This window comes from Emys orbicularis, chromosome 1 (assembly GCF_028017835.1).
Source record: "Emys orbicularis isolate rEmyOrb1 chromosome 1, rEmyOrb1.hap1, whole genome shotgun sequence".
Classification (NCBI taxonomy): domain Eukaryota; kingdom Metazoa; phylum Chordata; order Testudines; family Emydidae; genus Emys; species Emys orbicularis.
The window spans coordinates 32,759,114-32,782,026 of record NC_088683.1 but is presented as its reverse complement, the minus strand read 5'-3'; the positions used below and the strand labels follow the sequence as shown (position 1 = coordinate 32,782,026).

At 40.3% G+C, this 22,913-nt stretch overlaps 1 protein-coding gene across 1 annotated transcript in view; it reads right to left on the bottom strand.

The window, feature by feature from the left end:
* KIF21A (kinesin family member 21A) overlaps positions 1-22,913 on the bottom strand; it is a 113,364-nt gene that overhangs the window by 66,059 nt on the left and 24,392 nt on the right. The window contains exons 6-14 of the mRNA XM_065423792.1: positions 20,211-20,378; positions 18,063-18,178; positions 13,871-14,066; positions 12,325-12,514; positions 10,495-10,558; positions 9,690-9,893; positions 4,249-4,287; positions 1,489-1,576; positions 375-489 (exon numbers count right to left, since the gene is read on the bottom strand). Of these exons, the coding sequence (XP_065279864.1) occupies positions 375-489; positions 1,489-1,576; positions 4,249-4,287; positions 9,690-9,893; positions 10,495-10,558; positions 12,325-12,514; positions 13,871-14,066; positions 18,063-18,178; positions 20,211-20,378 (1,180 nt within the window). The remainder of the gene's footprint in view (positions 1-374; positions 490-1,488; positions 1,577-4,248; positions 4,288-9,689; positions 9,894-10,494; positions 10,559-12,324; positions 12,515-13,870; positions 14,067-18,062; positions 18,179-20,210; positions 20,379-22,913) is intronic.

Here is a 22,913-nt window from a genome sequence, read left to right as displayed (position 1 = left end):
GAGAAATAAATCAAGTATCAGATTGCTTCTACTGGGCTATAGAACAAACCTGGGTGAATTGCACAAGGGCAATTCAGGACCCTTGCAATAAGATGAGAGGCAATGTAAAGAAACATGTTCTAGAAGCCCACGGAAGGGCACACCATTATAGATAATTCACAGAATACTACTGATAGCGGGCTCAAGAGATGCTGAGCATACTTCCTTTCCTGCCAAAGGGAAAGAACCGCAAATGGCGGTCATCATGGAGAAGGAAAGTGGCAGGACCAGAATGAAACAGTATCATCTATGCCCAAATATGGGGTGCGCAGACAAAGCAGATTTTTTTTTTTTTTTTTAACACAAATTCTGCAAAAATACTGAAGTGATGTTACCTTTTTCATCTAAGTCAGAATCAGATTCATCTGAGCTTTCAACAACTTCCATATCATCATCTTCATCTTCGTCTTCTTCCTCATCCTCATGATCACTTACTTCCTGAATTTCTTCCTATAAGTAAGTAGGGGGAAAAATTAGGACAAAAATCTACATTTACCCACCCCCCCTTTGACACTTAGGTTAACTTGGAAGTACATGGAAGCAGGGTAACAAATCAGACTATGAGCCAGTATATCACCTTTTAAGTATCGTATATACTCGTTCATTAGCCCGTTCATTTATAAGCCGACCCCCCAAAATGGATAGGTAAAAATAGCAAAAACTGTATGACCCTTTCATAAGCCGACCCTATATTTCAGGGGTTGGAAAACTTTGGCTCCTGGCCCGTCAGGGTAAGCCGCTGGCAGGTCGGGACATTTTGTTTACTTGAAGCGTCTGCAGGCATGAAGCCCGCCCCTCAGCTCCTTGTGGCCACAGTTCGCCGTTCCCAGCCAATGGGAACTGCGGGAAGTGGCGCGCCACTTCCTGCAGCTCCCATTGGCTGGGAACGGCGAACCGCGGCCACAAGGAGCTGAGGGGCTCCATGCCTACAGACGCTCCAGGTAAACAAAACTACAATGTATTAGATCAGGGATCGGCAACCTTTGGCCCGCAGCCCGGGCAGGGTAAGCACCCTGACGGGACGGGACGGTTTGTTTACCTGCCGCGTCCGCAGGTTCGGCCGATCGCGGCTCCCACTAGCCGCCGTTTGCCGCTCCAGGCCAATGGGGGCGGCGGGAAGTGATGCGGGCTGAGGGATATGCTGGCCACCGCTTCCTACCGCCCCCATTGGCCAGGAGCGGCAAACCGCAGCCAGTGGGAGCTACGATCGGCCGAACCTGCAGACACGGCAGGTAAACAAACTGGCCCGGCCCACCAGGGTGCTTACCCTGGCGGCCCGCGTGCCAAAGGTTGCCGATCCCTATATTAGATATTCAATTCAATGATTCCATAGAGTTTAAAATCATCACATTTTGGTGTAGACCTGTTCATAACCCAACCCCCGCTCTTTGATGCGTCACTTTTTTACCAAAAATATTCGGCTTATGAACGAGTATATACAGTACTTACCGCTTCCAATTCATGATTCTCTCTCTCTGAAGTGCTTTTTTCATCCCTTTTCTCCTGTTCGTTGTCTGGGTTCTCCTCTTTAACATTACTAAAAGAAAGTGCAAATGAAATATTAGCTCATTGATGCTATGATAGTATTTTTTCCCCTAAACCAATAACTTGCCTTTGGCACTTGTAAAAACATGATGCTCCAAAGAAAGGAGAAATACAAAATGCAGCTAACCAAGTGAACAAAGCTGAGCACTGGGAAAACATAACTTCTAGATCTCTACAGATAACATAATGCCCTGATTTTTAATTACCCCTACATAATCTTGGTTTGTAAGCAGCATTATTGATCATAAAATAATTGTAGCTTTTACCTTTAGGATTTTTAATTTTGTAACTAGAAACTTAAGCAATAGGAATAAAAATCTCCATATACTATAGCAGTACCCACTTTGGATAGAAATCGCAATGTATCCCCTGTAACTTTTACCAAACATAATAGAAGAGTATTTTGTGTGTGATTGAGCATGCAGCAGATTTTGATAAACAGTATGATAGATTCTACAGTGTGTCATCTGCAAACTCAGGCATAAGGTTTGAAAAACAGAATCCTAACTTATTAAACTGTATTGCTTTTTGAAGCTGTTATGTACCTATACATGAAAGCATGCTTAAAATAGGCATTGATACACCATAAAAAAATCATAAGAAACCCTAAATAGGATTTTTGCAATAGGGCACTGTTTTAAAAAGCAACTTTTTCATTTGTCAAGTATGCATTTTAGATTTTTTTCGAAGTACATTTACATGCTTCCAGTGTTTAGAATATTGCTTAATCTTACTTGGATGCCACACATCTGTACTCCCTTTCCTCTCTTAAAAATGTGAACTGTAATGATTGGTGTGTTAAAACTGACTATTATAAGTACAGCCATTTGAAAAGAGAATTATATTCTACTTCATTCTTTTAAATGCCAGGTCGAGATGGAAAAAGCAAAATCCACAGTTAAAAGGGGACCTGCAAAAAGTCAAGTACCAAATTCCAGTTACTTCACTGACACACACAATTCATTCTGTAGCTAATATAAAAGAGTCATTTAACACATTATAGCCTATAACCATCTTTATTTCTCTTCTTTCAGGTTCCACAGCTTCTACAGTCACCTGGGTTGACTGTCTCCTGACACAATATGATACCCAGCACATAACAATTGTTCTAGAGGCCAACTGAAATTGGCCCATTCTAGGCAGGGCAAATATTTCTTAAATATATTCCATGTCCTCTTTATATATTCATTTTTGAAGGCGAATTGCTTGGGAAAAAACATCATATATTAAAAATTGAACTTTTCTGAGCCTGTACAGGTGAACCTGACTTTCCAACACAGATTTATAAGTACTATATCACAGCACAATACACGCTGGGGCATCATGTCAGATCAGGAGCCAGGCAGCAATGGCAGGCTGGACATCACAGAATCAGAAATAATTATGTTTTTATGTAAATTTGCTGAATGTCACTCAGTCTGGCAACTGTGGATACACAGCACATTCATGATGTGCCTGGCATTTGGTACATGACTTTTGTAAGTCAGCTTTAAAGTGTGCTTCTAACAATAAGTGTATACATGGCACCATCTTACGAAGCAGATCTGCTTCCCGTGTGTAGTCAGAGTTATAAATGCTTATTTTACTTTTATTCCTCTTAGCACTACAGAGCTAATTGTATTCTATTCCGGTCCTTTCATCATCAGTAGAACTATTAACAAAATTACAATTGTAGCATCCTTACTGCTGATGATACATGATACCAAAAAGAACCCGGCTTGACTTTCAGATTCTAGGAAGGAGTCTGCAAGGCTGGTGGCCTTGAGATTTCAGTCACACACCATTGAAATTAAAGGAAATTTTGCAGTGACTTCATTCAAACATGGATCAAGCCTTATGTGCCATTATGAAAACTATTTTTGGCCTGTTTTAAGCTCTCTCCATACATTTCTTATAGGGAAGCATTACTACTCTTCTCACATAGCTGGGATGACCAGATGTCTTTCTGCTTAACCCTCCAGCTATTCTCAGGGTACATTTACATTGCGTGCTCCTTTTGGCGGTGTATAGTATACATACTCATGTAGCCCCCCAGCATGGTTATAAATAAGAGTGTAACTAGGTAGGCAAGGCTAAGGAGAGTAAATACACGCCTGGGTAAGGGCATGTATGCAAGCAAAGCACATACCCTATATGGCTCTCTACTTGCCCAAGCTGTGCCTCCTTGTCTACACTGCCAACTGCTTTTCCCAGTGCCTCCCCCCTGCCAGAGCCTTGCCTCCCTGCAGTGAAAGGCTCTGGCAGCAAGATCTGCTGAAGCCTTTCCCTGCTGTTGGAATCTTTCAGTGACATGTAGCTACACGCTGCAGGGTGGATGCAGCTTGCTTTTCACTGCAGTGAGTAGCTATATATACACACTACACACTGCTAAAACTAGTGTGTATTATATACATAGCTTCAAAGGCTAGAAGCATTACTTCCCCAACTCTACTAGCCCAACAGAGCAAGAGCCCAAAGTTAGCCTTGACCTCCAGTTACATATAGTATGTTTCTTCCTGTTTAAGAAAAAAAAAAGTGTTAATTTAAAAGAAAAAACAGTTTTAAAAAGCCCCAACGAACTACTCTATATGTGCCTATGAATCTACTACTAGAATTGCCTTTCATGTATTGCAACTAAATTAATTTAAATGACAGTTTAATTAAAAACCTGGGAAATATTCCAACCTTCTTTCTTCTTGATTGCTTTCCTCAAGTTTCTGTAGCCTTCAAAAGCAGGAGGTACAGTATTGGAAGGCCAAGCCAATGAAGGACAAACCAGACAGTGAAAGCGAAAGTGGTAAGAAGGTAAAAATGATACATGAGCTCGTGGATTTAAAATGAAATTTAGAAAGATACCATCAAAAGACGACAAATAGTAAAAAGGCAATACATTTTGTGCAGTTGGAAAGTAAAGAGAAAACTAAAGAGCTACTGTGCCCTAGGCAGTGTTTCTAGTATCTGAGGTTGACCAGTCCGTCATTATAAAGTACTGTAACTGTCTATACCTCAAGTTACACTAGTGAAGGGTTTTTTGGAAACACAACTGCTTATTTTATTTTGAGAATCATTTCTAATTAGCTTTTAAAAAAGTATGATCTTCAAAGATAAATGTTTCTTCTCTTTTGCTCTTCAAAAGGCCCTTTAAATCAGCATAGGGGGCCGTTAACAAAATATTGTTTTAAAACTTCAAAAAGTACTGCCTTTAAACCATACTAACAAAATATATATCCCTGCTATGTACTAGGACTCAAACAATACACTAATTTTATATTAGAATATGCTACAGGCATCTATATATACACTTTGCATTAAAAGAACAATATGCAGAAAACTTCCACTTCTAACAGTAAAACTATAAATGATACATTCTGAACATAACCTATGAATACATCTGCAATTTGCAGTTGCTGTGTTTTTAAAGGTTTTAAGGCAAAATATTATAGTTTACTCTTCTGGGATTAAAAATGTATCTGCCACTTATTGCTTGTTACAACATCAACAAAAAAGTACAAATCAGAAGCGATGGGATGGGAAAAATACAAATAATTTTTTTAAATGACAGATGTATTACAGTAAGGAGATGTGTGAATGACTTCAATAAATGCAGAAGTGTCTTAAATTACTGAAAATATTTTATAATTTTGATTTCACATTCAAATTCTGAACTAATTTTGAGTTGGAATTTATTGGAATTACTTCCCATTGTGCACCTTCTAATGTAAAATACTAACCATGTTGATACCTATTTAATTTTATCAATAATCTAATGTGATAAAGGTTAAAGCAAGAACAGTTAGTATAGGCATCAAAAAAGTTATGAAGTATGTAAAAATAACTAAAGATTGGAAGAGAAAAGGAAAATGTACCCCAGGAACTGAGAGATTAGGTCACATTGATTGGAGAACACTATACTTAAGATATGTGACAGTTCCACCAGCCATGCTGGCCAGCTGACTTCAAGAAGTTTTATGATAGAATATTTAGCCCTTGATGAGCACCTAAGCACTGCATACCTATTGCTCCTTTAAAAATGGGCACTTAGGCATATGTGATGGAGCAGGGAGCGGGGCGGATTTGACCTGGGAATGTTGCAGGGGAGTTACATTGGGGATGGGGGACTTCCCTTGAAGGAAGATCCCTGAGCTGTAACCTGAGCCAGGAGGGGGGTTGGGAGAAGTGACACCTTCTGGCCCGGAGACTGGACAAAGGAGAGAAGGAGCTGGGGGGAGAGGGGAGAGAGCTGCTGGAGGGGGTTTTGTGCTGGGTGGTGGAACGCAGGGAACCCCAAGGCTGGGGTCTAAGCTCCCTGCCCCCCAGAAGGACTTGACTGAGGGGTCCTGGGTGTACCTACAAGCCCTGTTTTAGACTGCGTTACTACTGTCCAATAAACCTTTCGTTTTACTGGCTGGCTGAGAGTCACGGTGAATCCCAGGAAGAGGGGTGCAGGGCCCTGACGTTAGGGTTACCATATTTAAAAAATAAAAAAAGAGGACACTCCACAGGGCCCTGGCCCCACCCCTTTCCCACCCCGGCCCCGCCCCAACTGCGCCCCTTCCCCAAAGTCCCCGCCCTAACTCCGCCCCCTCCCCTGAGCGCCCCGCATTCCCCCTCCTCCCTCCCAGCCACGCGAAAAGGGCTGCCCGAGCGCTACCGGCTTCACGGTTTGCCAGGCAGCCCCCAGATCCTGCGCCCCCGGCCGGCGCTTCCCCAGCGCAGCTGGAGCCCGGGAGGGGAAGCGCCCAGCCGGGGGCGCAGGGTCTGGAGGCTGCCCGGCAAACCGTGAAGCCGGTAGTGCTCGGGCTTCGGGCAACCCCCATGTCTCCGGACCCTGCGCCCCCGGCTGGGCACTTCCCCTCCCGGGCTCCGGCGGCTGCTGTGCTCCCTGAACTCCTGGGCTCTGTAAGCACCGAGCTGCCCGAGCGCTACCGGCTTCGGGCAGCCCCCATGCCTCTGGACCCTGCACCCAGCGGAGGGGAAGTGCCCGGCCGGGGGCGCAGGGTCCAGAGGCATGGGGGCTGCCCGAAGCCGGTAGCGCTTGGGCAGCTTGGCTCTTACAGAGCCCATGAGTTCAGGGAGCACAGCAGCCGCTGGCGCCCGCTCTAAGGTAAGCCAGGGAGTATTTTTCCCGGACATGTTCGGCTTTTTGGAAATTCCCCCCGGACGGGGGTTTGATTACCAAAAAGCCAGACATGTCCGGGAAAAAACGGACGTATGGTAACCCTACCTGACGTCCCCCCACTCCGTGACAGCATACAAGCAGATTTTCAGGCTACCTTACAGTGATTTAGAAACACCTATTTAAGATGATGCATCACTAGTCACACTGACTTATGTGACTAGAATAGTACTGTATAAAAATTGGTGACACGGGGCACCCCCAGGATTTGTTCAAATGATCCATATGCCCCTCCTGACTCAGGCAGGAGACTCAGGCAGCGGCTCATTGCGGTCAGTGTGCACGCTCAGACCCTTCACCCAGTCCGAGAGCTCCCCCACTGCCCTGGTGGAAGCAGCACTGACCATAGGGGAGGCAGTGAAGGGGTGCAAAAGGAGGAGTGAGGGGGCCAGCCCCCCCGTCCTGCTGTGAACAGAGACCCAGTAGCTGCCATCTTCCCTCCTGGCCACGCCCGAGACAGCAACATGAGTGCCCCGCCAGCTACACAGGAAGTATTGGTCTGGGGAGCCTGCATTTCCACTGAATGGGGGAACTCCTGCCAGAGTCCCAGCTCTGTGGGCTGGGACAGGAGGCCCTGGCACTTCCCTGAGCCCCTAGCTCCTCCATTGGGTGGGGGATCTGGGTGCCCCAGCCCAACACCTCACCATGGGTGTCAATTCCCCAGCTATGGGGCCGCCCATGCTGCTGTCCCAGGCTTGGCCCAGAGGGGGGTGGCATCTGCTGGGTCTCCACTGAGAGCCAATGGTACATACTGTGAGTACGGTACGTATGGCTGTGGGTGCCACTGGGTGACGTGGAACAGCACAAATCAAATCTTCAGAACACTATGCACGTACAAGGGCTATGCTAGTCAGGCAACTTAAAAAGAATGAAATCCATAACAAGGTACAGTACAGTTAGAGCAGCTAAATGCATGAAGGAGGCAGGAGTAGAGGAAAGAATCCCCAAACCTCAGGGCAATTTGTCCATTTATAATTCATTAGCTAATCCATTGCCAACTACTGACATTTCAGTGGAACAAATGTAGAGAACCCTCTACCACAAATGCCCATTGTGCAGTTCATTAAGTAGATGGGAGGAATCCATAGTTAACAATATCACACCATACCTGTATGATCCCCCAAACCCTAACATTTCTCACCATTCAAGGGGTTTTTCCTGTATGTTTTTTAACTATACACACAACAGCAATTTATATAGCTGTATACTTTACATAGATTATTCCAAGGAGTATCAGCCACAAATTATATAGATAGCGATACAAATCCTACAGGTATTAATAAACCACGATTCCATTCAATAATTTGTTCAAATGGTACACATGCCCCTCCTGACTCAGGGAGGAGACTCAGGCAGCGGCTCACTGCACGCTCAGACCCTCCAGCCAGTCCAAGAGTGATACAAACCCTACAGGTATTAATAGACCATGATCCCATTCAATAACTGCAAGGATACAAAAGTGAACCCAGATGCAGCGTTTTCTGAGCCTCCCCATCTGAGCAGACTACAACAATCATTCTATTGCTTAGGAATTAAACAAGAACATGATTTACATGTTATACACGTGTAAAACACATAGGACCACATGCCCTGATAACCAGCCTAAGCAGATTTACACCAGCCAAGGATCTGGCTCACAGCATTTGCCAATTCTGGAGTTCAGTCTCCTGCTGCCGCTATGGCCAATACCAGAGACTTCAGAAAAAGGAAAAAATAAATAAATAAAGTACATACCCTTTTGTGTAATTCTGTACATGGGGTAGAGATTCCTTGAAACCTTCAAGTGACCAGTTCCTTCTATGGGCTTGACCTTGCGAAGTGCTGAGCACTTGGGCTCTAGTTTAGCAAAACACTTACATAGTTCTTTAACTTTAAAACAAGAGTAAATCTCAGCACATATGCTTAAATTTAAACCTACCAAAGTGTTTTGCTGGATTGGGACTACAATGCTCAGCACCTTCCAGGATCCATAAAAAGACATCTGACTAAGAGGTGAGATAAAGTGTGTGTCAAAAAAAAAAAAAAAAAAAAAATTTGAAACTTCCCTGCAGACGTAGGCACAAAGGAACCTAGTGACCACGAGAAAGGGTAAATTTCTACAACTAACAGTCAGTATCTTTGTCAGTCACCTCTTGTGGTTTTGACTTTTATAAATATGGGACTCAATCCAATAGATCTTCCTTATACAGAACTATCAATATTTCATATTTGTAGCAGATTTTTTAAAAAGTTGTGAAAATTCTTGATTACTTATTTGTGTAAGTTTCAACAGCCAATAAAAATGACATAATGAATTAAAAGCACAGGAAGATTTCAGAGAAAAGAGAACTATTTGATATTTAGAGGAATCAATGTATCAATGAATGGATCCTTGCTGTCTGAACAGGTATCAATGTCTATGCGCATTTCAATGAGTTAGAAATTGAATAAAAGAAAATAATGAAGCATGGTATTGCAGTGAAGTAGGAAGTCTTGAATAAAAACAGGGATAGAAGCTGAAGACGTACAAGCAAAAGAAGCCATTCAAGAACTACTAATGGAATTCCCAACAGCTGTTCAGTATATCGAGCAAGCTACTTCCATGTTTCAACAGAGTACACAAAATAGTTATTTTCTCTCACTGAAATCTCAGACTTGTGTGAAGACAACAATACACATATAATTTTTACTACTATAGTTTCAAAATTATTCCGAGTTTCAAATGATAAAAACATGCACTAGGACTGAGGCCCTGATTCTGCAAATACTATGTGCTTAATTTTACAGAAAGGAAGTCAGTGGAAACACACATGCAGAACGTTAAGTACGTGCTTAAGTGTTTGCAGTATAAGCAGCTTACAGCCCTATCCTGTGCAAGGATCGCAATACATTTTTAAGGCTCACTGGTTAAAATACACCCCTTTGCATAAAAAGGATTTAAAACATTAAAAATATGGATTTTAAATGCTACCTCTTTTTCTTCTTCTTTTCTTTTTTTTTCAGTTTTTCTAAATCTTTCTTAGCTATATCAAGAATTTCCAAAGTCTCTTTTTCTGAAGAAAGCACAGAAGCAGAAAATGCTGAAGGGCCTCCAAAATATGATGGTCTTGTTGAAGCTCTTGACAGACTGCGTCGAAGATTTTCATTAACTGCTTCACTTTCTAATAATTTTGCTCTAACAACAAAAGAAAACAAAACCATTAAAAAAACCACTAAGATATCATGCAGTTAGAAATACTATGGATATATGAAGAGTATACCGGTAGTTTCACAGCACCTGAACCAAACTGTCTTCAAACTTAAAAACAAATTCTAAGCCATTGTAGAACACATATAAAGTATTATGAAAAACCACTCTGACATTTCCAGAGATCATACCATTTCATACTGTGACCCTACCAGCTCACTAATGCTACATGGGAATTGGGTTGGATCACTACTTGCAAGGTAACCTCTAAGGAACAGTGAGGTTAAGTCTAAAAAAGTTACCAGTTAAATTCATAATAATCTTTATTTTCCTTTAAAAATACAGGGCATGTACAATAATAATTTTAGATTCTACTTCTGTTATCAAGGTGTTTGTTTGTTTTTAAGTATTTTCTCAAATACCAATACTTATACAAAGTTACTAGGTTCTGCTAAACCATAAAGCTATTTCCAATGTTTTCAGCCCCACCAATGATATAATGAGTAGCAATTTAGAAACATCTACATGCTGAAAGGTTTTTCCCGCCCATAAATGTGACTCAAAACACCACAGCATGTTGTACAAGTACCTGAGATCTTCTATTTCCTTGATATAGTTATGAATCATGTTGCTGATTTCTTCATTCCCATCTCCTTTGAGAGAGAGAGAGAGAGAGAGAGAGAAAGAGAAAGTGACATAATATAACTTATTCACATTAAATTAGTATGGATGCAGTGGAATAGGGCTATTTAAAAAGGTACATTGTGATTTGGGTTTCCCACTTTAAATTTTCTCCTCATTTGTGAAAAAATATATACTGTATATCATCCATAACCTGAGAATGCTGCAACCAAGGGTGTTTCTTCAAAAGGAAATTAAAAGATCTGGTGAAATGAGGAGCTTAACAGTAATGTACCGTCTATCTGTAAGTAATGTGTCTCACTGAACACCTACCAGTCTTGCAACTCAAATGACATTCTCTCTGAAGATGTAACATTAAAGTGGTTAGGCATCAAAAATCTTGAGACATTGAGGTTAAAATGACAACCACTGGGATTTTGGCCTAAAATTTTCCATGTAGAGGAACTTACTGTTTCCTTTAATTGTATTTATTTTGTTATTTAATTTGGACAGTTTAATTTTCATTCTTTTCTCCACTCCTGTTGATGTCGATACCAACAGACAACAGATATGCACATTGATTCCCAATAGCTTGGCAAATGTGGACTTTCCCAAGTTGCACAACCCCATTGTTGGGCACAAGGGGGAAAACAGCTTCTAAACCTGCTTTCACCTCCCTCTGCTGGCTGCAATTTTATATCTGGGAAAACTGAAGCTTCTCTAGGTTTTAACATGGAATTGGTCACATACACATCAGTCAGATAAACCATATAATACAGTGATTCATAGGACTGGGTATGCACAAAGCCTTTAAAAGATAGCTATGAGGCCAGTGTAGATGAGACTTTATGGCTGTTTATACTATAAATAAAACTGGCCCCAGCTGGATCACCGCTGCCCCCAGAAGTTTTACTGACACGCATATAGAGGACTTCAGAGGTGTTTTGTAGCACAGCTAACACCTTGGTTAAGGAATGGCCTGGCTATTTCCTCTACCCCTCCCCCCCTCAATTCCCATAATTTTAACACCAGTACAGATGAACCAGCAGGAACCCTTGTATAGATGAGTGTCTGGTACGCTGAAAAGCAAGTTTAATTAGCACAGTGGTAAAATGGGTGTTGTCACAGGAGCTTTATCTACATTAGGCCTTCCACAAGTTCTAACACTGGTTCAGCTGAACTGATGGGATTTTTTTAAAAATGATACCACAAGTGTAGGCAGGATCTTTGACATGTGAGTTTACAATGAGTTACCAGTCTGAAATGTAAGTTTCCTCGTTTGTGTCACAAGTTCAACATTATTTAAACTTAACTTTTTCTATTTATTTTCTATATTAGTTAATGCTGATAATATATCCATCATAAATGTAGTAATGTAGGATATGTTCATAGCTCCTCAGATTGCTCTGAAGCAACATGCAAAATGAGCAGTAGATAAAGCAATTTCAATCACTTAGTCTACGATGTGAGGAAATCACGACAACATCCACCCATTCCGTATCTAGGCCCCAATCTAAAGCAAAGCATCTAAGCACACATGCCCATCCACTGGAACCATTCACATGTTTAAAGTTACTCACATACTAAAGTGGTCTGGTCAATTGGGGCCTTAAACAACTTTTCTACTACTAAAATTTCTAAGTAATACAATGAAGACTGCTAAGAGGGGACTTTTTCCTGCAGAAGTAGGTTTTGCAGTTTCTGCCCTAAGTAACCTGCAAGAACTGAAAAGCAAGAGTTTAGCTGCCTCATTAATAAATGTATTAGACAGTTTTCAATTTTAAAAAGTACACAATACCTGCTCTTGCAAGGACCTGGTTCGCTTGATCACTCATAAGCTGTGTTATTCTGGCTCTTAGTGCATCAACAGTCTCTTGCATTGCTTTAATTCTTACACGCAGGTTGTTATTCTCTGTTTGCAGCATAGCATTTTCATGATACATGTCATTGACGCTTTCGATACCTTCTTCATCAATAATCCTTTTGCCCTAGAGAAAACATATTTATTACTAGTTAACACTGATCTGAACCAAACATTCATTCAACTCAGAAAAGGCAGTCCACTTAAAATTCCATACACTTCCAAAGACACTTCAAGGTGGAAGCGATCATTCTTTCAAAGATTACTGTAATATGCATATTTCTCAAAACAGTTATGTGCTGCCATTATTTTAACAACAGGTTCCTACAAAATTCTCTAAGTCTGTGATAATCCACAGGAACATGTATTAGCATGGGTGAGGGAATGAGTAATCCATCCCTTTTCTTATTAAGACAAAAACATTTTCTCATAACCATAACCAAGGAAGGAGACTGCTTGGTAAACAAACGTAATAGTAGTACATTTGCTGGAAATCACAGAATCATAGAATATGAGGGTTGGAAGGGACCTCAGGAGGTCATCTAGTCCAATCGCCTGCTCAAAGCAGGACCAATTCCCAACTAAATCATCCCAGCCAAGGCTTTGTCAAGCCTGACCTTAAAAGCCTCTAAGGAAAGAGATTCCACCACCTCCATAGGTAACCCATTCCAGTGCTTCACCACCCTCCTAGTGAAAAAGTTTTTCCTAATATCCAACCTAAACCTCCCCCACTGCAACTTGAGACCTTGCTTCTTGTTCTGTCATCTGCTACCACTGAGAACAGCATAGTTCCATCCTCTCTGGAACCCCACTTCAGGTAGTTGAAGGCTGCTATCAAATCCCCCCTCAATCTTCTCTTTTGCAGACTAAATAACCCCAGTTCCCTCAAAATGTTTCTATTTTGTCGCTGAAAAAATATTAAGTAGGCATAGTACAATATGAATATTAAATATGTATAACTTACACTGTAGTTTTAAAAACCAGAGTCCAGAATTTACTCTGGGGTTTCAAGAACTCTGTGTAAAACATTTAACCCATGATCTGGTTTCTTGCCAGTCAAATCAGCACAGGAATCTCTACAACTGAGATGCAAAATTTCCAACCAATATAAATTGTTTTAACCACGATAGGTTTTTAAATCTTTAGCCAACACAACAATAACATTCCTAAAAAATGACACTCTTATTCATGTGCCATCCTAAATTGTTGTGTAATCTACCCCCGCAGCTTACTGGTGAATAAAGTGTTTTCTGTATAGGTTATAAGATCACACTCTGCCTTCTGATATGCAACTTCTATTGACATCAACGGTAGTCATGCATTCATATCTGAAGGTAAAATTTGGGATGTCACCACGTGCTATATAAGCTAAAGGTATTATTCCGTTCTTTTCTTTTGTGCAGTAGAAGTAGCTAATATTTTACAACTCATTTTTCTGTTAGTGATATTCTAAAATAAAAGAAACCCTAATAAATTTACTTACTGTTTTGTACTCCATAAGTTCCATCTGAAGTCGTGCAATCTCACTGCGTAAACCATTGATTTGTTGACTAGCCCTGTCCTGATTAACCATCACCTTGTTCTTGATGTTTCGTGCCCGATTGGCATACTTTAGTGTGTTCAAAGTTTCCATGAAGTCTCTGTCTGAAGGGCTCACACATGCTATCATGACTGTTTGGCTGTGAGTTACAGACATAGATCAACTTTATAAATCCAAACAAAAACTCTTTTAAATTATGCAAAACAGCCCATGTGTCATGGCATCAAATACATCAACTGAAATAAACATTGATACAAAAGCACTGACTTTAAACTAACTTTTAAAATGTTCAGAATCTGACTTACACCATTAAAAGCATGGAAATTGTGAGTTAATGCTACCATATTGTTCTTAAATCATCTTACTTTACCATATAAGATGCTAGATCAGGGGTGGGCAAACTTTTTGGCCCAAGGGCCACATCTGTGTATGGAAATTGTATGGCGGGCCATGAAGACTCTCAAAATTGGGGGTTGGGGTGCAGGAGGGCATGAGGGCTCCGGCTGGGGGTGCAGGCTCTGGGGTGGGGCTGGGGATGAGGAGTTGGGGGTGCAGGAGGGTGCTCCGGCTGGGACCGAGGGGTTCGGAGGTCGGGGGGGGGGGGGATTCAGGGTTGGGGCATGGGAGGGGGCCAGAGGGGCAGGCTCCGGGCAGCGCTTACCTCAAGCAGCTCCCAGAAACAGTGGTATGTCCCCCCTCCGGCTCTGCATGCTGCCCTGTGCACAGGCACCGCCCCTATAGCTCCCATTGGCTGCGGTTCCTGGACAATGGGAGCTGCGGGGGCAGTGCTTAGGGTGAGGGTAGTGTGCGGAGCCTCCTGGCTGCCCCTACACATAGGAGCCAGAGTGGGGACGTGCCGCTGCTTCCGGGAGCCGTGCAGAGTGGGGCAAGACCCTGACCGCACTCCCCGGCTGGAGTGCCAGAGCGGGGCAAGCCCCAGACCCCGCTTCCCAGCGGGAGCTTGAGGGCTGGATTAAACCGTCTGGAGGGCCGGATGTGGCTCCCGTGCCGTAGTTTGCCCACCTCTGTGCTAGATCAATAACTGATCTGAGATCCTACAAGTAAAATAAATGGTAATTATTTAGCATTTATATAGTTATTCACAACTTCAAAGACTTTACAAAGAAAAACTCATTAATAGTCGGTCACGTCATTATTATCCCCACTGTATAGCTTGGTAAACTAAACTGGAAAAGGTAAATAGCTTGCCCAAGACCTCAATGTCAGAGCTCGGACTAGAACTTAGGAATTCTTCTTTGGTTCCCTTCATGCACTCAGGCACCAATTCAGCAAAATACTTAAGCATGCAAGCAGTCTTATGATAGTGTGAAACTGATTAATCGAGCTGCAAGTTAAGCATGTTTAAATAGTTTGGCTCAATCAAGGTCTTTGACATAATAATACTACACTTCCCTCTGACACACTGAGTGGTGACTTCAGCTCTGCTTTACCATCGGACTTTCATGATGAACTATTTTAACAAAATTCATTCTATTCCCTTCATTTTACTTTTCCCTTAAATTTAAAAATATGAAAATTAAGCAAGTTTTCATGTCATATACTGCCTAATGCAAACGCTTTTCAAATAAAATAGCATAAGTGCTCAGTACCTTTGTACGCATAATCCAGGCAAAAGATTAATATTTAAATACTGCTTCAGAACTGTTCCAGCATCAACCTTTGGCCAGGATTATGCATCGTGAGAACAGTACACATGGACACAATAGCAGCATTACCATCATCTAAGGTCCTTGGGGTGCAGTACAACATAGATGGACTTATTACTAGCAACTGTTATGATGTAATAAAAGATTATGTGTGATATGTCCACAACATATACAATATATATTCAATGGAATATAGTCAATGGAATGTTACAGTACCGAAAAATTATATGAAGAATTGATTCTGCACACAAGCAACAGCTGCTTTTCAAAGTTAAAGAACTCTGATATTTAAAACAAAATTAATAGAAGTGACTTGTCCACTTTAACAGGTGAACTACACAACTAATGAAAATAAGTACGTACTGATTCCTATCATAATGAGGATATGGGACAGGCAAGAGGAAAAAAAATCTATTAATTTGATTTCTGCAAGGACAATCTGGATTTCAAAATGTGGTTAGCCATCCTCTGTGAAATCTTTTGGCAATTCCAGGTTTGGTAAAGATATCACTCAGTCGCAGCCATAATGGATTGGTGACATATGAAAACAGTGTCATGCACCTGTTTTTAAAGATTTTAACAACAATATGATAGAACCTTTATCTGGGTTATCACACACACTCTAGCGTTGTATATCTAGGTTCAAAGACAATACCCTCACCTGTGGCACCAAACACAATATCTATTTTTAACTGGTTTTATCTAGAGACAATTATGGTTATATACTAGTTTTGTTTTCTTCTTTTCTTTAGGATTCAATTCAGTATAACATCATTAAACATATCTGTGGCATTCTGAGTCATGCAAGCTGCATAAAGGCCAAGGAAGATGACAGTGTAGGAGGCAGAGAGAGCATATGCTCAGAAATCCTGAGGCCAATCCCAGGAGATGGACTACAATATTTGATGATCGGATTGGGAAAGGCAGACTCCACCCCAAAAGGAAGAAGCAGTCATAGGTGATTATCTCCTGTCTAACCTGGCGTATGCAGCTGCTTTTGGAAAGCATTTCCCCCAGTGAGTTGAAAGTAGTGTACATGGATGTGTATTACAGGAGATTTATCAGCCAGCAGCTGCAGAAGCTCTTTCTCCGTGGTAGGGCCTATGTATTTTAAATTATTATGGACATTTGCATGGAAACATTTGTTTGTTTTTCAGGGTTCATCTGAGCCCGGATGCTTATTGCTTAATTAGCTGGTTAATTTTTATGATGACTTTGAAGATGAAAAGAGCTATAATACGTTAAGTACAGAGTATTATTTCTCACTGAAGTCATAATCCTCTGTTTGTATCACTGTCATCTCCACAGTAACTAACTGTGATTAATGTTAGAGGCTAAGAATCTGACTAGAGGAATATAAGCAAGAGAGAATTAAGTCTTTAAACCAAGCTTGGAAAACTCATGAAAATATATCAGCTCAGTCACAAAAATCTACTCAGCTTCTGTTTACAATGACGACTGATATTAACAAAAAAACCAATTGGTCTTTTATCAAACTATTAAATCTCACACACACACACAAACCCCAACCCCACAGCAAATGGGCAAATAGTAGTTTGCAAAACCACTTCAAACGTACAAATGTTAGCAGCAGCAAGGATAGGGGGAACGGAGGAGTGAGGGATTATAAAGAAGAATAGTGCCAAAAAATATTGTGGGGAGGCAAATTGGATTGCAAAATTAAAATGGCAGCTAAATAATGAAATCCTCTTGGGTTTTTTTTTTATAAAACACTGCTGAGATTGTTACAATAATAAAATGTTTCAGAATTCTATTCATATTGATGAACTCACCTCCTTTGTGACACTAACTGTATATTGTAACACATCAAAGGCTGGTCAGAATATCCCATGTAAGATAAGCCACGTAAAAAAAACTTTCTGCTTCAAGCAAAAAGTGATTACAACTTCCAACCACATTCTAATTAATAAGGCCGTGATGCAACAATGAAATTACATAGTTTAAAAAGGATTCTCTTCTTAATTGGCAGCTAAGATTTCAAACAATTTAGCCATCAGCAAATTATAACCACAATGCCACTGAAAGGGACAATGTCAACTAACTTAAAATTTTTTCCCTATGTTACTAATATCACCTTGGACTATTGGAAATGAAATTAATCTACTGTAACTTTCAATGTTTATACTGTTAGTGGTTTTTTAATTTCACTCAGAAGAAAAATATAGTGGTCATTTTCACTTTTGTTCATACTATGTCTTGCTTTCCAGTTCTCATGCACTAACACAATACAAAAAGTATTTTTTATTTCCGAAAGGGTAAAGGAAAGTTTTCATTTAAATTACAAATTTCTAGTCATCTTGAGTTTTGTAATAATTTACACAACCACCAAAACATTTTAGGCCTCAGATATAGTAAGCTGATAATATTCTTTAAAATTATGCAGTCCTTTACCAAAGCCGTCAAACCAGGTTCATCACAATGTAGTATACAATAGCCAATTTTCATACCTATTTCCCCCAAGAGAGTCTTGAAGTAGTCTTGTGAGTTTTGAATCTCTGTATGGTACATGAGTTGCCTTCTTACTTCTATCCCCCAGTGCACTTATTACATTGCCAAGTGCCAGCTAAAAAGATGACAAATTTTACAACAAACTTATTGTCAATTTTAAGTAACCTTATTTAAAAAAATATTTGTTACTGACCCAGGTACAATAATTTTGTTATGCACTATTGTATATTTACATGCTCGCAATAATAAATTAAATAACCGTTGCAATTTGCTGTCTTTATGAACAAGCAGGTTATGTGGCAAGCATATGCTCTCTTAATTAATCCAAAATGATGGTCACATGTAGCAGTATTCATTATTTTGTTTTGTAACAGCCATTTAATTTGATGATTGTTACATTTATAAGCTATTTCTCATAGAAGGTATCTTCCTTATTATATTTAATTTTACTAAGTTTGGTTTTATATTAAAAGAAAAAACAACCAAACATCTTGCATCAGTATTATTCTGACACAAAAATGAGCACTTAACACCTTTGCAGATATGAAAGAAAGAATATCCTGAATTTTCTGATTTATTGAGGTGCTAGTATAGAATTATTTAGTTGTGATTTTTCCATTACCATAGACACTACATTGTTATTGCAAGTGTTTACATGGTATTTATAAACAATCTATTGCCTGGATCCTGCAAAAACCTATGTACACGTGCAATCCCATTTCCTTCAATGGGATTATTCATGTGTGTAAGCATTTGCAGTATCAAGGTCTAAATTTTAAAGGAAAATAACCACTTTCTTTTAGGTCTTTGCATCTATGGCATCTCAGCTATATTTGTTCTTCTAAATATATACCACGAGGTGGCACTCTGTGCAACTAATTCCCAATATATTCTTGTAAAATGTCTTAATTGAGCCAACAATTATAAAATCTCAGATTCAATGCTACTTTCAATAGTGTTCCCATATGCTTGAATTTGTTTAAGTCATTTGCCACCTATGAATTACAACAAAATGCTATAAAAGTAGTTCAGTGAATTAAAATTTTAATGTTTAAAATATTTTTTCTAAGTGCAGTTATGGTGACTTTATAAAAGCAGCACCTTATCAATCAGATTTTATGCATGTTATATTTTTGTCACTAAAGCATGTAAGATTTAAAAAAAACAAAAAACCCAGAGAAACCAAAAACTCCTGCTAGCTCTGCAGAGTCAGTACGATTATGGGAAACTGAGCTGAACTCTTTTCTGCCTCTCACAATGTTAATAAAATTGTTAACTAAGCTCCAGTTGCAGAATCTTTATCACTGGTGATACATGAGCCAGAAAGAAAAAAGTTCTGTTCTGATCACAGGCTACGTATGCAGTCTGGCTGTTAGAAGGCATGTTTTCACCCGTAAAATGAACAAATTTGGTACCCAGTCCTGTAAAGAAAATTGCATAGGCAGACCCTTATACCCACACAGAGCCCTAATAAACCAACAGGGCTCCAAGCAAGTGCAAGGATCAGAGGCTTGACATGGAATCACTTAAAGTCTGTCAATTTCCCGTTTGTCTGGGTCTTTCACACAGCAACAGGGGAGAGAATTTTTTTTTTTTTTTAAATAGTAAAATTCAATTGTAAAATCATCGAAATAGACAGGAGTAGACATATTACTTTAAATTTTTTGTTTTAATGAATTATATTTCAAGTTGATTGTGTCCTTTTAAAGAAATATTTTGATTTTCATAATATCACTATAAGCCTAGCGAGCTACTATATATTTTTTTAATTTTATTTAAAATTTTACTACAGAAAACACATTTTATTTATAGCTTTTGTTTGCTGTAAGTACAGTACAATGTGACTGCCTCTAAAATCAGTAGAGGGTACACTTTATCTAAAAATATTTTCTGCAGGGCCCAAGTTATTTTCAGAGAGAATTACTGATACCACAGTTTTCCAGTTACAGTCTAGTGCAACCCAGGAATTGTTAACAAGTATGGGAACCTAGTTAGAACTCCTATAAATTGTCATTTCTTAGTTCTCATACTGAAGTCCTTGGTTCTGAGCGTCACTAAACATTTCCACTTCAGAGATTACTCAATGGAAGAGAACGAAAAACAAGGAAAGAGGTTAACAGCCTAACAAAACAAGTCTTTAATCTTACTAGTCCACAGTTGATAGAAATGCCTTCTTTTGCTCTCTCTCCAGTAGCTCCTGTACGCTTTAATCTTTCAGATCCTGCCAGATCAACAAAATGGAACTTGGCAGTAAGGGTTTCAAACTCATTCGTCTGAGAAGATTCAGAAATTATCTTGTTATCTGTCACATTGTCCTGCAACAAAAAGAATTCATAAAGTTTTGCAACAAGAAAAAATGTAAAACACTTTACTGCATATTAACAAGGCTCAAATAGCAATTATTTGACAAGGGACAGTGTTGTTCCCTTCTATCTCCTCAATTTATTAAACTAAGCTCTTTTTAACAGAGCAACTACTCCCAAATCCTCCTCAAGTTTAGCTGCGCACATGAACATATTTTTCATAAAAAGCCAACTTGAGACAAATAAAGCACCAAAATAAAGTTCCACACATGAGTGTTCAGCCTAAACAGCTCCAACTGCTTCTTACTAGAGAAAAACATTGTATTAAGAAATGCAAAAAAAGCTGGACAGCCGGGCAATAAAGTTTGATCATAAACCTGGATCTTCCCGACTCACCCCAATAATTGGTTAAAAAATGTATTGGTTAATGCATTGTGTGTCACTTTCTAAAGTAACACACATTTGCTTAGTTCATCAATCTGCCAAAATAGCACAGTGAATGTTAGCTAAAGATCCACTGATTTAATACTCTATACTTCTAATCCTGATCCGCAGCTATCATTAGGGCATCATCCCAGACCTTCATTGTAGAAAATGCTTATTTTCTTCTGATCCTCTTCCCAGCTGCCACTATTATAGCAGAACCCACATTTTAGACCGGGGATGAAGTAGGGGCAGGAGAAGGGAGAAAGAGGAAAGGAAAAATTCAACATCTCCATCAAGGTAGTAACAAATGCTACCAGCACACCCTAATCTCTTCAGGCCAACTGCATAAAATCTGTCGGGCACCTTGTCTTTAGTGGCTTATGCTATAGGAGGGTTTCAGTCAGTCACTCTCAAATCCACATCCTCATGCATGGCAGCAAAAACATTCTCTTTCATTGACATTAGGCCACCCCAAAGCATTTTTTAAGAAAAGAATTAGTAGTCCTTATCCTGAGGGAAGTCAGAGAATTTCAGACCTGCCCTCCAATGTCTCCAAAACAGCACCTGCACTATGGGATTTAACATCTCATGGCAGAAGACCAAGGTCCAGAACCTCAGAAATGGGCCACAAGAGCCCCCAGTACCAGTGGGGTCAAGTATCATGCAGAGTGTTGACAAGTTCATCTACCTAGGGCTGCAAGCAAAGTTCAAACAGTTGCAGCAACCTGATGTTCTTTGACCAACAGGTCTCACCACCTCCTGCATGAAGCCTATGTCTCGCTTATGAATGCAAAAATAGCTTTGCACGGAGACAAAGTTCTGAATCTACCAATACCTGCATACTGCCTGCACAGCTATACCAGTCAGAAACCTGGACCTTCTTACAGGCAGAAGTGGAGCAGCAAGAGGCATTCCATATGCGCTGTCAATGACAAATTCTGAGCATAAAGTGGTTTGACTTTGTGTGAAATGTCACAATCCCAAGATCTGGCTTTCCTTCAATCACATGCTATATTCAAAAGCACCATTGCATGTTCTTCAGCAGTGTCACCAGAATGACAAAAGCTCCCCAGCACAAACTCTCTATCAATGTGCAAACAGGTGCATGTCCTGACCTTACCTGGCACCACATGTAGGGCCACCCCAGAGATTCGTGGATTCACAAGACTGAGCCAGATTTGAGAATTTCACTATACCATGCCTGGTGTGATGCCATCAACTGTGGTTACTCTGGCTGGTGCAACGGTCCTTAGTAGACTGTGTGTTTGCTGCTGATGCTTACCCTGGAGATTGAAGTCTTATCCATCCCAAAACAGGTACTGCTGCCTATGCTGTATCTAACAGTAGTCCTCACTCTGCCCTGCCCATATGGCTCAATCCTACTGTAGAGGAAACACTTGTGGGTTGAGAAGATCGTTTCTTCCCTATGCTTATTTATTTACTCCTTGGACCCTCTGCTAAGATTGCCAACAAGGGAGCCAATTAGTGTCTGTTTTCATGGCAATCTGTGCTGTGGACACGTCCACTGAAGCTGGACTAAGACCAACTCATTTCATATAGGTGTATTCTGCAAACTGGTTAAAATATTACAAATTTTCAATCACTACCAATATGGGTTGGTTTTAAAATGGATGACCAGAATGTGATAGTTTTTGCATCCCATTAATAGTCCCCTCAGCCGTGGTCTTTGACTGCAATATTTTGTGGTTTAAACTTACTAGAAGTTAAGCAGGTGATTCTGTAGGTTTCAAAATAGAATATTACTGTGCATCATTTTTCTTAAGAGTTGCAGTGCCTTACTTCTGAGTCTGTAACAGTTATATAGCTAATTTATACCTCACACTCTCACACTCCTTAAATATTAACACAGCCTTTCATTCTTGCTAACTTAGAAAATAAACTATAGGTTTAAGAACTTCTCTAAGTGCAGAGGGCGTAAATGTAGAGGGTATAGAACCCTTTCAATCCACTGCAGACCCAGCTGCCTACCCTCCCTGGGCAGCAGAGGCTTCACCTGCTGTGCTGTCTGCCAACGGAGTAAATCTTTTACCCTAGTAACAGGTCTCTAGAAGCTGCTGTCTTTGGAAAAAAAGCAAAACCTAAAACCTGAACTGTGGCTTT